Below are 17,500 nucleotides of genomic sequence, written 5' to 3'. Positions count from 1 at the left end.
AAAACAAACAAACGAAGACGAGCGATTAGCGTGTTTAATGAGGGCACGGGCATATGATGAAAAAGAGTAGCCACGATCCACCGAGCCGAACCGACCGACTGCCGAAACTGTAGTGTAATTGTACGGTGCGGTACTTTTCCTCTCGATACCATCTCACCGGTGCCCGTAGACGGGTGACCCAGATTGCCCATCATGGCCGGGGGGCGATGATACAATCCTACGGTTCGGTTGGATTGGGTTGGGCTTTCATTGCTTAATCGTCTCGAGTCGCGCCTGCCTCCTGAAGCCTCGTTACATGGCTCGTTGCTCTCGCTTAAGCACACGCTGCTCCAAAGCTCCGTGGCGTGGTGCGTGCCATTTCCCTTTCCGTGCGGCATGCTCGCTGCGATGGCTCTCCGGCGCACTTTCGCTGGTTGGACGCTGTCCGGATCAATCAAAACAGCCACCGTTGGCCGTTTGGGCGCGGACAACCGGCACAAACGGTAGATCGTACACGCGGTGCTTCACCCGGTCTCTTCCGTCTTCGCAGACCCGTGGAAGTGGTGCACCGGCAGTGGGTGCTGGCTAATTTCGTCTTGATTCGTCGCACACATTCGAATCGCCGAATGGTGCCTCCCAAGTCTGGCTGACCACCGTATCTCTCTTGAGGTCCAGCAGCAGCAGCAGCGATGGAGTTACGGGCTTTTGTTGTGGAGATCATGACGGTACGTCATCGCCTCCCCGTTTCTTCAAGATCACAGTGGAAGCTGCAGGGAAGACGGTTAAGTAATATGCTTACCGGTGCGGCCCTAGTTCGCAGGAGAAGAGAGAAAATGGAAGGAAAGGCAGGGGAAGAGGAAGAGAAGAAAGAATTAGAGAAAGAAAAAATCAAATCGCAGCTAAAACCGTGACGGGAGTGGCAGATGTATATATGTAACAGCACCATGCGAACAGCGTGGACAGCGGACAGTAACATAATTTGTTCGGGAGCTTTCTGAGCCACTCATGTTTCCGCCCGGTTGGATGGGGGTGTGCTGGATTGCATTTTATGAGGGGGAATTTGAGAAAAGCGGTCTAAACGAACCGGTGATCTGTTTATTAGTGGGTATTATGCTTGTAGTGAGACTGGCTTTACCTATTCGAAATATATTCTAAGTGTTTCGAGTTGATTGTGTTTCAGCATTGGCATAGTTACTACATTTATGGTGTACTACGCCGTTTGGTGGCATTTGAGATATAAACCAGGCTCTCAGTTCTTATCAGAATAGATAATCTACCGTATCCTCCAGAAATCCTTCCCACATGCTCATTTTCAACAGTATCGAATGCGTGTTTCAGTGAGTGACTATGCCTGTGATCCTGCCTGACAAAACATGAGAAGCAGCCTTACAAAAATAACTGAATGTTCCTTTGTGTCTTTTTTTTATCTCATTCAATCGTATGTTACCAGAGCTTCTTAAAAGCGTCCATTATGCTGGGAGTTTTGCAGAATATCACTTTCCAACTAGCACCTAGCGCTGGAAAAACCACGAAACTAAGAGGCACTAACTCAACGAAACGGGATTTATGTTGATGGCAATGGACCTCTCTTATCTTCATAGCATCTCGTCCGTATATAGCGCAATCATAATGAACACTACCTCACTGCAATCACCGATCGGGGAATTTGGCACACATACTCCCGCAACTAGCCTCAGGACCTCTCACCGATAGCCAAATCCACGCAATGGCCCAACGGCAGCGTAAAAATGTGAAACGATTTATCGTTATCGTACTCCGATCGTATCACCAATAGACCACAGTAGAATCAATCGCATGTGCGATACGCATACATTTCCATTTCTCCACAATTTCGTCGGAATGGGAGACTGCGCTGCGGCTTATGGATATTGTTTTCCATCCGACGGTGGTGGACCCTGCGACGTTAGGTCTGAATGTCCGCTATTGCGGTCAGAGTTTGTCCGTAAAAAGAAGTGGAGCCAGCCACTCGCCTCTTTCGTGAGATCGAGGCCAAAAACGAGGCCTACTGCTGCTGCTGCTGCTGCTGCTGCTGCACATGACATGAATCATTTAACAAAGAGTGCATCGTTGCGTCGAGCTTCCGGTTGCGCCGAGGATCGCTGCCATCGACACTGGCTGAGACCGGTCAGATGGCCACTAGGATTGTAGATACAATCGCGTGTCACGGATGTCTTTATGATATTTATTACTTAACAATAGACGCAAAAGAACCCCCCTCCCCCTTTCTTTCCCCTTCCTTTCATCGGAAAAACAAAGAGAAATGGTGCTTTCCACTCTTCGGAGATCGGACCCACGTGAAACGCATGGCCTACATGGCCATTTGGCGACGGCAAAAACGTCGACTAAAACTCGTCATTTATGCCATCGGTTTTCCACCAATTTAACTCTCGCTCTCCCTTGCACGCTCTCTCTCTCCATTTCATTTCATTTCTAGTCTAATAAAGCATTCCACTACAACTCGAAACGAGAGCTAGAAAAAACAGGAGGAAAATAGAAGAAACATCCATCTGGACTGGAAACTATCGGTTGCAGTCCCGGTGACACCCACCACGGCCACCACGGCCATCAGCTGCCGCATCCATTTGGGTGGAAAATGCTGAAAATTGTTTCACCTTTACCGTGCGACCGTCGTACCATCATGCGGCGTGCTAGGTGTGAACAAAAAAACCTCTATTTATTTTGGTCCATTTTCCACCCCACCCACCGCCCTGCGATGTTTTCCACCATTTGCACCGGGATGCGATTTAATGTTGGTTTCGATAAATTCCCTATTAGTTGACCATCCCACCATCACCGCTGGCCCCCCCTTACTTTCCTCCACCCGCATTGACACACTGCAAGCTGCACTACGGGAGGCGTTGATTGTTTTGCGTCGCTGTTTTCCACCATTTTTTTTTAGCTTGTTTTTTTTGTGCTCCTGCAATGATTTTCCGATTATTCTTATGCCAACGTGTGCCACACAAACACACACCAACAGCACGACTTTTGCGCCTCCTGGTGGCTCTTTATCGGCTTCATAACTCGGCACTTTTTTTTTTGGCCACTGCTCTCGATGCCGGCCGATGCACTCTGTTATGCAGCGCGTGCACCGGGCGTAAATGGTTCGCCTGGTTCTGACTATGCGGAGTGCCAATGCGAGAGGTGCAGAGTTGGTGCACGGTGCAGGTCAGGAGGGGCCATTTTATTCGGCTCAATGATTGATTTTTATTTTTCAATTTGATTTATTCTGCATTTATATGGACGCCGTTTTCAGGCGCGAGAGCATTCGTGATTAGTTCGGTGGCTGTGGTGGCAGTGAGGGAGTGAACGAGTGTCTGAATCATATCCTGAAGCCGTCCCACGGGAATGGTGGTGGTTCTAATCGCTCCTCGTGGTGGAGAGGGGGGGTGTGTTCAATCAATCGGAACAGTGCTTTAATGGTATTTTCCTATTTGCATAGTGGTGGTCCCCACGAGGGGTGGGGAGTTCGGAACAGGATTTTTCGCTTTCGCCGTATGGGGAAACCCTCAGGACCATCGGTTCTTTTTTTTTTTTGGTGTTGGTCTAGTTTTGCTCGAGGATTTCAATGCACCCAGCCTGCACTGCTGATGATGATGAACTTTGATGTGTTGAATGATGTGAGGAGAACGGACGAGCAGGCGGGAGCGGGTAGTCTAGTCGGAAGGGCGGCTAGCGGAGACGCGGACCGCGCGCAACACAACAAGCTAAAGCCCGATAGATTGGTCAGCTTGTTTGCTATAGACTGTGTACGATGCGGAGTGGAAGTGGAAGGGTTTAGGAGGTCTCCTGGTCTCCTCAGTGTACACTGGCTAGCATATTGCGGTTGAATGCTGCACTCACGGACCGGGTGGTGCGACTTTGAAGTAGAGCATTCAGCGTCGCATCGTATTGCCTCTCACTACTGGTCCAGCTGCATGCGGGATCCCGTGCTGACCGTTCAATTAGAGGAAGCACATATGTTCGTGCAGCGCCACTCGGGCCACATCCGTGCATCGATCTGTTTGATTTGCTCGGCAACCAATGTGGCCTCAATAATTACATTTACTGAATTTTACTTCTTTTCCCTTTTTTCAGTGGTGGTTGTTTGCGTGAAATTGTATTATGGTGATGGAGGACAAATCGTTTCGCTTAAAAAATAGTGGGAAATAAACTTTCAACGATTTTAAATAATCCTAAATGCTTGAATTAGAATGGATAGCGTTATGGACTGACTATTTAGTATTGCTCAGCTATTTACGAATCATTTACTTACCATTTGATCTACTACTGTGTTGCCTTAAAAAGGATTAGTTATTGACGATCTTGTGCTCATACAACGTTAGTTATGAAACATAAGACCGCAGCAGCATCTTTGGTACAAGAATTATGTAAAAACAATTAACCTAGCTCGTGGCTCAGTGGATCCCCTAAACTTTCATTAAGCATCCTTTCTGTCTAGCTCTTTCTCTATCCTTCTCTCGGACCATTCCTTATCGACTCAATCATCATCTTATCCGCGCAATGAGGGAACAATTTTCGGCCGGATCCAATTTGATGCGAATCTGTCAACAGCCACCATCTTTCCGGGCGGTGCTTAACTCTGCTGCGTGACCCTAAAAATTATCATTAGCCCACCCTTTGCGAGAGACCGTCAACCTGCAGGATAGCGGAATCGAATCCGCCACCAAACGCCAAACATACCGGTAGCCATCAAAAAGTTATCAAATCCATCGTAGCCCACCGGACCGGGGACCCTTTTGAGCAACGGCAGCAACCGAAAAGCGCAAGTAATGGCTGCCTCTCTCTCTCTATTTAGAAGATAAAAAAGGCCGCCCTATCAGCAAACCGAAGCCACGGGCTCCGACAGGGTAGGCATTTTGTTGAAATGTCGTCAAATCGTCGAAACCCCGAACCGCAGACGTTCCCTTGGCTCCGTTTTGCTTACTCAGGCACGCACGGTGCCCGCGGGCAGGGCGCAGTGTGTAAAGAACCGCACTTAACGGTGACCAATTTGCGTGCGGGACACCAATTACCAGTCCTAATTTCCCTGGCCATCGCTTAATTACAATTATGCGAACTCTCTTTCGGATCACCCAGGCTCAATGGTTGGTGGTGGCGGTGGCAAGATGTCGTTGGAAAAGAAAAACAATCCGCCCAACGTTCCGGTTACAAATCTTGCGTCCCCCGGGGAACCTCCCCCTCGGGCGAAGACAGATGGTTTAGAGTTTGCTTAGGACTGAGAAGCCTGCCACCCAGTAACCTCACCTGGGGCTAAACGGTGCACGGGAGTCCACCAATGGAAAGAAGAAGCCGCGTTTTTCGCGCTTCGTAATTTTCAAACGAAATCCCTTTCGGCCTTCCCACGGCCGAGAGAGAAAATAGACGACCGCCAAAAAAAGGCGGATCCGACATTGTCGCCATTCCCGCTCCCTACCCCGGGGGTTTTGGCCATTTCCTGTTCGTGAGTAGCGAAAGTGCGAAAGTGGTCTATTTGCTCGAGCTCGTCAAAGCGGCCACCTCCGCGGTTCCCTGCCGATGATGGGAGGACACGGATGAACGACGAGACTACATACCGGAATAGAATTGAATTAGTATCTGCTTGGCCGCACCGCGCGGACAGAGATAGAGAGAGAAAAAGCACACCAAAGGAACCACGGAGAACTACAATGGAATGATGTGCGGCAAAGAGAGCAGGCACGGTTTCCTCCCTCCCGAGGGACTTGGCACACTTTTAGTCACGATGTCTACATGTTATGTGTCAAGAGGGAAGCAAAAGGGTGCTGAGGACTCTTAAAATCCCCTTCCACCTGGCGCCTACCGGTGCGCATTTATTGAGATTTTGCTCATTTCATCGCATCCTTGTGGGGAGGGAGCAGGGGTAAGATTAAGGACTGCTGCATGATAAAGCGAAGCATTCGGTGACACTGTATTCGGGGCCATGGCAAGAGGGCAGGTGGTTTGCCCTAATAAAGGATTTTAATTGCGTCCCATCACCGAGAGACATCCGTAATAGCGGAGCGGAACCGGACTCTGCTGCTGATGTTTATTGTGACCGTTTTTACCGTTTGGGCTACATTACCGCGGCGCACCGGGTACGGGTTGCGGAGCAAAAACCACAACCGGAAGGAAGTGACAGAGAGAGAGAGAGAGAGAGAGAGAGAAGGTGGTGGCGGTGGCCGTCCGATATGGTCCGGTTAATGATGGAAATGGTGCGTTTTGCTGTTTATCTTCACTTCTCGGGGCGCCGGTGCTGTAGCGGGTCATCCGGAGTAAGCCACGCTTCGGCCTAAATACCCTCGGGTCTTAAACGAAGATTAAGCAACGCATTTCGACGTGCCAGAATGCTCGCCATTTCGCCCGGATCTTCCGTGTGACTTTATGAAGAAGAGCGAGGAAGTGGGGGGAAAGCGTGAGTTATGATGATGGTCGCGAGAAGCCTTTAAAGAAACACTCCGTTGAAGGATTTCATTCCAAGATGGCAAGGAACGTTAACTGGCGTTTCATTTTTCCTTGTAAACGTTCATTTCCCATCATTTTGTGGGGGAATACAGGCGTCACATGAATTCGTTTCCCCCAGAGTCCTTCACGCGATACAACGGGGAAAATGTATCGCATAGATTCGAAGGGGAAATGTCTACCTCTCGCGTAACGATATGTTGCATCACAAAGGACCTCCCCTAGACAGGGATGAAGAATCATGATTCATTTTATATGTAGCATGAATTTAGAGTATCCTTCGCCAAAAGCAACAGTAGAATGTAGCATCAGGATAATGCGAGCATAACGAATGAATTCACGGTAGATGTAGCCGGAAAGAATACGGTTGGTAGAGAGTTTATCCTGTGACTTCATCGCATCGTGGCGCAAACCAGGCTGAAACGATATTGCGGGAATGAATAACTGAATCACATTTTGTATCGCTGAACATCCTGCTGTTGATGTCCTGGGCATCGAGTCGCGGGATGATTGAATGAATGTGCAACGTGCATGTGCAAAACTTATTTAACTGTACGCAGCTAGTTCAGTGGAATTCATTATTCTTTGCTTTTTAATAGAGAATATTTACCCCTACAGGGGTAGTTAAGGGGTTAACTTAACCAGCCCTTTCCAGATGAATTTCTATTGCTTTCAAGGGCCTGAAATGAAGCTAATGTTTCATTCAATCCTGCTCAGTCCTTGCAAGGACTTGCCTCGTTGATGTTTGCTTTCAACATCGATTTGAATGTAGCGTCCAACCTGAGGGAAATCGTAATCAAACTATTCCGCTAGGTGCACCGCAATATTACATGGAAAACAACATTTGTGTTAAGCTTTTGTTCGAGCTGCTTCGGGAGCAAAATATTCTGAAACAATTAGACATCATTGGGCATTAGATGATAAAATGATTCGAGAATCAAACCATCAAAAGTTTTTGCATCAGAAACTTCACATAAGCACCAACCTTGGATTACTCCTCACGCTAATAAATACTTTTTGACGAATTTAAAAAGCTGAAACAAATACTACTCATCGACACCTTGCATTATACATATTTTGTACATAAATGTTGCACAATATAAAAGCCTCAAAAAGGTTGTTTCTTGTAGCTTTTATCGTGGCAGAATGCGGGCTTATATCGTTTCACTGTCGCATAAAATGAAATCAATTTATCAGCTTGATTTTTCATCTATTTCAGTTTCAAATTTATCTTTAAAAATGTTCTTATCTAATTGTTTTAAGCTGATGAGAAAGGAATAAAAGAACGGCCAACTGATTGTGTGCACAAAAAGAAATTCCAACCAACACGCGACACGTGACCGATTTTTGAAAAGTAACGGAATCGGTTCACGAAATGCGCCAACCGAAACCAGTCGTGGTGCATCTCTCCCTTCACTTATCGCATAACGGGGTATTTTTGCCGGGGAAACAGATGAAGTCATCAACACTAGTTCCTGCATATAAAGGACGCAATTTCTATCCAAAATCATTGGAAAACTTTGGAAAAACAGCGGAAAATCGTCGAAAAAAGGCTGCTGGAGCGCGGAACCGGACCAACGGAGTCAAATTGTGCTCCAAGGGTAAGTTCTGCATGGGATTAAAAACCTGCGTGTGTGCCTGTGTTGCATGCGTGCGTGCGTGGGAAAAACCGTGTGTGTGCGGCTCACCTTCTCGCTTTCTCTCTTGCCTCTCTTTTTCTCGTGGTTGGTTCGTCATCGTTTTGGGTGTGTTTATCGCAAAATTTGTCGTGTTTTTCCCGAAATAACTGAGGATATTCCCCCCTCCCTTCCAGGACACCATGGCCAAAAACACCTCCAGCTCTGCGTTCCGCAAGATCGATGTAGATCAGTACAACGAGGACAACTTCAAGGAAGATGAAGCGGATCAGGGCTCGAGCGGGACGATCGTGCCGGATGAGGCCGAAATCAACACCCTGCTGAATCAATATCCTTTTCCAAATGGCCACTTTGCCACAATCCCCCCTAACATCGACATGGACTTCCCGGTACGGTTTCCTTAACTCCTGCAATGTCCCTTTTTGGGGGCGCATTTATTTCCAGCACGGGACGTAACATCGACGCACTCAAAACGGTTCTCCAGAACGCTCCGCTGCTATGCAAGAACCAGCAGGTGAAGGATAACGCACTGAACCTAACGCTGCGAGTGTTGCTGTCCATTAAATCGTCCCAGATTGATGCGGCCATCGAGGCGCTGGACGATCCGGAGCTGTGCGATGTGCTGATGAAGTACATCTACCGCGGGTTCGAGATTCCCTCGGAGGGCTCCAGTGGCCATCTGCTGACCTGGCACGAGAAGGTGTTTGCCAAGGGCGGTGTGGGAAGCATCGTGCGTGTGCTGTCCGACAGTGCCCGGGCATAGGTTGCTGCAGTATTGCCACGGGAGTCATCCGGCTCCTCCCAACCCCACAACCATGAGTCATTCGAGCCCGTTATTTTTATACCCTTCCCTAAGATAGCATTTATTGAGAGAGAAAAAAGTGCAAAGTGTGGTAACCCCTTTCTAGTGCGTTAAAATAAATAGAGGTTTACCTTACAAACGGATTCGATTTGAGTTCAGATTTTTCGGATGAACTAATTTTGGCCAGACACTCGGAAAGCTTTTGTCTTCTCCATTTCACTGGTTTATCTATTATTCGTGTCGAGAAGTTTACAGCTCACGGCAATATTAAATTACTTTAGGCTAAGCTATGCTCCTTACAGAACTACGGTACGGGTAGCGATGAAGAAAAGGCGCGAGAATTCGAAGTACATGTGTGACGCCGCTAATCCGTCCTCTTCTCCTGCTCCTCTTTGCTTAGGAAATGCGCAACAGCACCAACAATGAATTTTATTATATTTTATTTGTGAAGAGCGCCGATCCCGGCAGATAACCCTGGGTCTGGCACTGGCATTTTGTGGGGAATTGATTCGAACATCGTTAAACATTGTTTCAAAAACAGTATCGACACATTTCGTTTCCTGACTAGACATTTCGGTTGTTGTGCAGGTTTTGCGAGATTTCGGGTTGCGTGCCAATCGGTGACGACCAAAAGAAAGCAAAGTAAAATATATCCAAAAGAAATGCACTCCAGCGCAACGGTGACCCGCGTTTCTCAAAATGCAAGATGACAAGCCGGCCTCGGTTCACGTGTCAAGTCTTTTACTCTCCTCAGCGTCCGGATGGTGGCACTGGAGCAGAGACAGCATTTCCGTCATGTTTTCCACAAAATGTACCATCTCCTTGACCGAGCTGGCGCGCCATTCTTCCAAGCTAAAAGTTAAGCGGCCTAGTAATGAATTTGAAAATCGAATGGAAAACTACGAGGCTATCGAGTTCCGTCGCAAAAGCATTCTACAAAAGTGTTTAAATAATGCAAGAACGAAAATGCAAAAAAATATATCTCAAAATCAGCATTTTGAAACGTAAAAGTCATGTTTTGTTTTTCGCTTTATCACGCATCACGTCTCCCATGGTTTATCTTCTAGCTATCCCTCTCTCTCTGTGTCTTTGTTTGGTGTAACCGCTCCTTTCTTCACTGTTATCCTTGTGGCTTATGTTTTGGTTATCGCGCTCCTTCATGCGCTTTGAAATACACACATGTGATCGATACTATTCCGCTTAATATGCATTGTATGGTTTTGCCATTGTATGGTTTGAAATGAACTAATTTAACAAGCCCTTCGAGAGTTGCTGAAGGATAGTCATCTTTGTCCCGCTTTCCGCTCTCACCGTCTCATCTCGTAGTCGGCGTCGGTAGTCGATAGTATGGCGCGCGTGAAATGAATTTGTTCGACTTGTAGAACCGATCCGCCATAATTCATGATCGAGCGGCTGTATACTACTCTGCTACGATCCATCGAATATCACTCTCTAACGGTCTAGCTGAGATGCACTACTAATAGCGTTCTATCAACGTCGAGTAAAGGATGACAAACGAACAAGTGAATGCACTCCACCACGCGGCTGAATCCCGCGCGTTTTTTGGTGTTGCCTCTCTGTTTGCTTACCACATGTGCGTCTCACGGATTTCGCTAATGATGTGATTGGCGCGGGTTAATGCCTGCATGAAGGAAAAAAGGAGAAAGTACAGTGTATCGTTAGAGAATGGAGTTGGGGCGATCTTGTAAACCAACGAAACGCTTCCTGTACCTTTAACATATCGCTTGCCTCCTTCCGGCGGATGGAGATGTGATCCGACTCGTTGAGTAGCTCGTTGGCCGAATCGGACTTGTACAGATGGGTCACCAGCTCCGACTGTAGGTTGTCCTTGACGAAGTTGACCAAAAAGTGCATCACCGCCTTCGGCACCGAATCTTGGATCGATTTTCGCACGATGTAGAAATACGATTTGATCAAACGTTCTGTAAAGGAAAGGAAGAAAGGTATGTGTTGATCGGTTAATAGGAACACATCACTCAGACGTGGTACATGCGGACTAAACTTTCTAAATTCCAAGCAAACACCCGGTGGTGACGGCATTGGACCGTGACAACATAAACATCTTAGAAATAACAAAGTCCAACTCGTTCCGCGCTATGGCGTTGGTGTACCTACCGATCACATCACAATCTTTCTGCTCTTTGTCCGTCAGTTTGCGCGATGAATGGTTAATCGGCACGTCGGGCAGCAGATTGACCGGCTTGGTGGGGCTAAGCACACCATGTGTCGGTGTATTGCTTGCCGTGCTGGTTACACTTTCTGGACCAACACCATTAGCAGCTCCACCACCGATCATCGCTTCCGTGTTTGGTGGCAGAATGCTTCCCAGCCATCCGGTTGGCTCGGTTACGTGGTTCTGCTGCTGCTGTTGCTGCTGTTGATTCGACTGCAGCGAAAGTTGTTCACCAACGTGATTTGCTGCCGTGTTGACCAACCCCAGCTTATCGGTGAGCGTTATCTGGCGCTGTCGCCGACTAGGTGGATTACCGGACTGGTGCTGCGTCGTTGCCCACGGGTCTTGCGAATCCGTCTTGATGAGGCTCGGAACCAGTGCCGCGTCTTTGTGAAAGTCTGGATGCTTGGTGTTAATGTACGCCAGCTCGATCTGCACCAGGTTCTCCACCATTGCGTTCGTGGTGGGTAGACGACGGCGCAGCAGCTGCGTTACCACGTCCACAATCTTCTCGTGTAGTTTCGGGAAACGCAGCATCTCCTGCTGCACCTCGGTACCACAGTGCTGAATGATGCGTTGCATTTCCTCGTGAATCAGCTCAACGCAACGGAGCGATGGTTCCTCGAGTCGCCGGATTTGACGCTTCACCAGCAGCTCGAAGCTTACCTCGGGCACAAACAGTGCCGGCCGCGGTCCGGTCGCGTTGCGAATCGCCGTCAGAATGTCCATCTTGGTAAGGCCCGTTAGCGGGTGAATGGAGTCGAGCGTTTTGCCGAACGTTTCGTGAAAGATGTAGCACATCCGGGCACCACCGCACAATTCCGTCGTCTCGATGTTCCGCGACGTACCCTCGATCGTGGAGCAGTAGGCGGAGGCAAACTTTGTAATGATCTGCAGCAGACACTGGCTCTTGTCGGTGACATCTTCACCGTACGAGTTGAGCAGTGATTGGAACTGGGATGCCATCACATTAACGCGCGTCTTGAGATCGGGCAAACAGTCGCGGATATGGTGCATCAACAGTCGGTTCAAGGTTTTGGCCAAATACGGAGTACCGTTCCGTGTGGCCAGCGTCGGATACTTGCGCTGGAGATAGGCGGCCTCATCACGCAGCTGATCTTCGATCGCTTTCTTATCGTTAATGTCCTGCTGCGATCGATTCATCACACCGATGATGCCCAGCTTCACGGGGATGACCCGTCCACACAGAATATCAATCGCATCCGTACCCGCGTCCATTAGATCGAGCTTCGTCAGTACGGCTAACGTACGCCGACCATCGGGATCGACATCCTTGGCCATTTTGAGGGCTTCACTTGTAGCCATATCGGTGTTGGCGGCCGTAACTGCCAGAATGATCGAGTTTGGGTTTTCGATGTACTTCAGCACCAGATCCTTGATCTGAGCTTCGATATCTTCCGGCTGATCACCGACCGGTACCTTCGTAATACCGGGCAGATCGACCAGGGTCAGGTTGACGACTTTCGTCGAGTAGATCTTCAGGTTGATCGGCTCCGGACAGATCCCCTTGTTCCCTCCGGCCATCCGGTCCGTTTCGTTCTCGATCTCCTCCCGGATGCCGTTGAAATCCGTAAACACTTTGTTCTTGATGTGCAGGAAGCGGCCCCATTCTTCGACCGCAACCGTACCATGCTCAGCCGAACGGTGCTCACGGTCATCGAGCGGCGTGTAGACCAGCTGCAGGACCAGCGGACGGCGCGTTACGATACCCGTCCCTCGAGGAAGGAACGTTTTACCCACCAAACTCTCGATGACCGAACTCTTGCCGGAACTCTGGAACGGAAAGCGAATTGAATTACGAGCGCATCGAAGCAAGCGATGGTGACTGCATATTAATCGTGTTCGAGGGGCATGGTGTCATCGACCGTTTAGAGGTACGAGGGAATCGCGAATCCCGGCTCATTACATAACGGTTCTCCAACTACCGGTCTGCTGACGATATGGCCGCACAACAACAACCCAACGAAGAACGAAGCGAATTGTCCCCTTACCTGACTGCCAAGAACAACGATCTGCGGGAGCTGGATGGCGTCGGATCCGACCGTATTGAACACATCCTGCAGCTTGTTCACCACCGGTATGAGCGCTTCCATCTTTTATGATTATTTCGCTCCGTTACACGCACTTGGCTTTCTGTTCGGATTGTTCCTCAACCAATTCAACTGCACTCGGTCGGTCGATGCCCGGGTATCTTTGGGTTTTCGCCAAAAACTTCAAGTAAACGATATCCTCACGATAAGCTCGGAGGCTACTTCGTCACGCACGCACGCACGCACTTTTGCTGCTTGTGACGGCGAGGGCTTCGTTGGCCAGCAGCGAATTGCTTAACCTTTGCGATGCCGTTTATGTACGCACTTCCGCAACGCATACGCGCGGTTCCCGTCTTTCCTTTTTAGCACCAGCGAGCGACCTTTGAGCGCAGGAATTCAATTTTCCGTTCAGCTTCTAGCGCAAAACCACAGCAAAAAACACACGCACACACGGTTTTTCCCACGCACGCACGCATGCAACACAGGCACACACGCAGGTTTTAATCCCATGCAGAACCAACCCTTGGAGCACAATTTGACTCCGTTGGTCCGGTTCTGCGATCCAGCGGCCTTTTTCGTCGATTTTCCGCTGTTTTTTCCAAAGTTTTCCAATGATTTTGGAGAGAAATTGCGTCTCTTACATATAGGACATAGGTTTTGATGATTTCACCTGTTTTCTTAATACAACTTATTAACTTGATTCAACTTTTAACGTAATGTTGCACGCAAACGCCAAACGATTTGTATACGAATATCAAACCGGGCGATGATGCCGTTGCGCTTTTTAAATTAGCCGTTTAGTAAGAAGATTACAAACTTTGAATGTATTAAAAATGGATTTTAAATTAATTCCTCGTCCCATTCGTGCCCCCCCCCCCCGGCACACAGTCCACAAACATCGCTCATACCTACCGAGAGTAACCCTACAGGTCACTCCGTGGTTTGCTAATCACGCCGACCAAATCCTTGTCTCGCGTGATCATAAATAACCACGTGTGTTACCGTCTGGGACCTACTGCCCTGTGCGTACCATTTCTTGGTGGAGATGCTGTATGACAACTTTCATCTAATGACCACCTAACTGCACTGGCACTGGTGCGGGTACGTAGACCGTGCGTAACATAAAATTTGCATTGTGTTTGCGGTGCATTAATTTATTAACACGCCCGTATCGCGGAACCGCTCTGCACGCCTTATGGATTGCACCGAAACCTGTCTGCACGTCGTGCGGTTGATCCTGTTTCAGGGCATCGCACGTTATCAATCTTATGCAATCGCACTGAATTTTGCCGTGGGGCATGAGACGATATCGCTATCCGCAGCTTGAGGCGTTGCCCAAGACACATCACAGGTTCAATCAATCTCTGGGCAAATTTGCTGTATTCATTTCGCTGCAAGTGAGAGTTCGATGAGCTATAAGCTGTACGAAAGATTTGTATTTTTTAAAGATATCACTTTAAGGATTCGATTTGTTACGTCACAGGCGAGAAGAGCTGCAAAATTTTACGGAAACCCCACAATATCTGGAGGCCATGATCACTCGCCCCTGTAGACGAGATCATCAATCACTTATGTCCACGTGCCCTCCGGCCATAGCATGATTCCGTTTCAGTAGGTAAATAGTGCCTGGATGCCTCATGGTAGGGCCCGGGAATAGCACAGCTCGAAGCGCCTCTAACGCGTGTCCCGGTTGAAAGTGTAAGTGAAAAACAATTATCCCGACCGGTAAGTCAACCCAGTGCCCGCCGATATGCGCTAACGCCCTTCCGGTGCGACATACCATCGGTGCGTGCGGCGAAGCCGGTTCCAGTCTGCATCGCTCGACGCCGCTGGAAGGGATTAACGCGTTTGCTCGGTGGCGACGGCGGCCAGACAGACTCCATCCATCTCTCCATCTTCTTGGGAGTTCGAAGTCATGCTCGGGCCCGGATGGCTGGCTTGTTGGCCGATTAAGTACGCTGCAATTATATGCAAATCTGTCACAAACCCCGATGAAATAGACGTGGCCTTCTCTGCGGCCTATGCAGACCTGTCTTGGGCTGTCCATCAGAGGGGCCCATGGCGATGACGACGACCGAGACGACCGAGACGACGACAGGTAACCTAAGCTAAGACGGTGGCCTCCGATTTTCGGGGGGACACCGACCGACGGCCGGATTGGGAATGTATAAAGTTGACGGGCGTCCATCGGTTGGGCATCAGTAGTCACCCGTGTCCCGGTCGGTGATAAGCGCCTGTGCCTTGCGTGTGAGACCGTCGTTAGTGCGTGCGATAGGAGAACATGGTTGAGATGAGTTATCTGAGGGTAAGCGAACCGCACCTCGTGCTAACTGTCGCTCTGTGTCGGTGCGTGCCGTTATAGTGGTTCCCTATTGTTCTTCTCGCAAACATTTTGCAGATATTCTTGGCACTGTTAGTGCTGTACGGTTGCAGTGTGAACGCTGGCGAGGAAAGCATCATCGGCGATCAGTCTGCAAACCAGGCGGAACAACCGAGAAGTGTTGCCCCAAGTTCTGACACAGGTTCTGGCGCCACAACTTCCGGTGCTGAACAAGGAGCAGAAAAAAGGAACACCAAACGGCATCTCTCCTTCGGTTTCGGTCATGGTTTTGGCAGTGGTGGCGGCTTCTCAGCAGGCGTTGGATATGGTTCGAGCGTCGGAGTAGGCTACGGTTCCAGCATCGGTTATGATGGTGGATACGGAGCAGGCTATGGATACGGTGCGGGCTATGGTGGTGGAGCGCGTTTCGGCGGTTTTCGAGGTTATGGGGGCGGGTACGGTGGCTTCCGAGGGGGATATGGTGGAGGTTACGGTTACGGAGGCTATGGCGGTTACGGTGGTTATGGTGCCGAAGGATTTCACGGTTTCAACGCTCACTTCTCCAAACCGATCGTAACGGCCACCATCAAGGAGCACATCCCGATACCGGTGCCGAAACCATATCCGGTGTTTGTCAAGAAAACGATCCCTGTGCCATATCCGGTCCATAAGCCCGTCCCCTATCCGGTGTTTGTGAAGAAAACCATCCCGATACCGATCGATCGGCCGGTGCCGGTCGTTGTGCCGCATGCCGTACCCGTACCCGTGACAAAGCACGTGGCCGTCCCTGTGCCCCAACCGTATCCCGTCTCGGTTCCGCATCCCGTACCGGTGAAGGTACCAACACCGATCGTCGTGTCGAAACCACTCGTCGCTTATACGCCGATCGTCAGCACGCCGATCGTCAGTACGCCGATCGTCAGTGCACCGATCGTCAGCACACCGATCGTTACCAGCGCTGGCCACATTTCCGTTTCCGACCATGGCATCCACCAGACGCACCACTCGCACAACCACTACGGTGGGGCAACCGGGGGCGGTGTTTACAAGGCAGCATACACTTCCGGTGCCAGTGCTGGTCTGTACGGTGCCGGACATCATGCGTACGGTAGTGCCGGTGGGCACTATGGTGGACACTATGGTGGTCACTTTGGCACTTCCGGGGCTGGTATCGCTCACTTCGGTGCCGGGATTGGTGGTGGATCGTACGGAGCGCACTATGGAGCCGGTGCTGGGCATTATGGGACTGCGGGTGCCCATCTGAGCACCGGAGTCCTGTGCGATCACTAGCGGTCCCCATTGCTCCTCGTGTCCTAGGTTTAATGCACTTTGTTGAGAGGGCCGCCAGTGGTGCCGCTCTTTTCCGTCCTTGCGACTCCTCATGATTGATATTCACTCGCAGCGGCTTCTCCAGTGCAGGCGCGCGCCCACCTCAAATCTAGATCAATAAATCCATCCAAACTGTTACTAGTTACCGTTATGCAAAACGTGTTCTGGTCGATTTGCTGGCTTTCTTGTTGTTCTTTCTTTCATCGTCATTCCTCCCAAAAACCAATGACACACCAAGACAGATCGCTTTACTTATTTTTCTTCTATACTTTATTCAGGATATAAAAAAGGGGTTCGATTGACGTAATCAACCTCACCTCAATTCGTTCGGGATGTCCTAGCTAGCTAGCTGACCAGCTAGCAACCACCCGAAAACCTAACTATCCTCGAAAAAAAAAACGTAGCGCCTAAAACGCGAAACTAGTGAAACGGAAATTATGAACGCTCGCAGACCGTTGCCAGTCCGGTCCACAAGCCGGCAAACAGTGTATTGCTGCCGCTTCTTAAAACCACTAATCAACAACACCTAGGGCACACTTGTGCACACTAAGCCACGGCAGGGCAGGGAACCGTACACTTCGAGGGGGACGATCAGAAAACATTAAGCAGCTGCATAGGAAGACGACAGGTTGGCACCACGCCAGTGCCACGCCCTGGACCCTTTGGCTACGCATCGTGTAATCGCACACGATTAGTGTACTTCCGGCGATGATTACATCAGTTGTGGAGCGT

At 49.5% G+C, this 17,500-nt stretch overlaps 3 protein-coding genes across 3 annotated transcripts; 2 read left to right on the top strand and 1 right to left on the bottom strand.

The window, feature by feature from the left end:
* The first annotated feature begins 8,100 nt into the window (after nt 1-8,100).
* Nucleotides 8,101-9,017, top strand: LOC126572985 (actin-related protein 2/3 complex subunit 5-C). Its single transcript, XM_050232740.1, has 3 exons — nt 8,101-8,180; nt 8,249-8,400; nt 8,520-9,017. The coding sequence occupies exons 2-3, from the start codon at nt 8,255-8,257 to the stop codon at nt 8,833-8,835; spliced, it is 462 nt and encodes a 153-aa protein (XP_050088697.1). The 5' UTR covers nt 8,101-8,180; nt 8,249-8,254; the 3' UTR covers nt 8,836-9,017.
* Nucleotides 9,018-9,885: 868 nt separating this feature from the next.
* LOC126572969 (dynamin-1-like protein) lies at nt 9,886-13,562 on the bottom strand. Its single transcript, XM_050232714.1, has 4 exons — nt 13,081-13,562; nt 11,011-12,862; nt 10,606-10,817; nt 9,886-10,516 (listed from the first exon to the last, which is right to left on the bottom strand). Exons 1-4 carry the CDS (start codon nt 13,180-13,182, stop codon nt 10,460-10,462), a joined length of 2,223 nt encoding a protein of 740 aa, XP_050088671.1. The 5' UTR covers nt 13,183-13,562; the 3' UTR covers nt 9,886-10,459.
* Nucleotides 13,563-15,372: 1,810 nt separating this feature from the next.
* On the top strand, nt 15,373-16,777 carry LOC126572974 (uncharacterized). The gene is made up of 2 exons (XM_050232727.1): nt 15,373-15,424; nt 15,518-16,777. Exons 1-2 carry the CDS (start codon nt 15,401-15,403, stop codon nt 16,727-16,729), a joined length of 1,236 nt encoding a protein of 411 aa, XP_050088684.1. The 5' UTR covers nt 15,373-15,400; the 3' UTR covers nt 16,730-16,777.
* The last annotated feature ends 723 nt before the right edge of the window (nt 16,778-17,500 follow it).

This window comes from Anopheles aquasalis, chromosome 2 (assembly GCF_943734665.1).
Source record: "Anopheles aquasalis chromosome 2, idAnoAquaMG_Q_19, whole genome shotgun sequence".
Classification (NCBI taxonomy): domain Eukaryota; kingdom Metazoa; phylum Arthropoda; class Insecta; order Diptera; family Culicidae; genus Anopheles; species Anopheles aquasalis.
The sequence above is the reverse complement of the archived record's forward strand: the minus strand, read 5'-3'. Positions and strand labels throughout refer to the sequence as shown.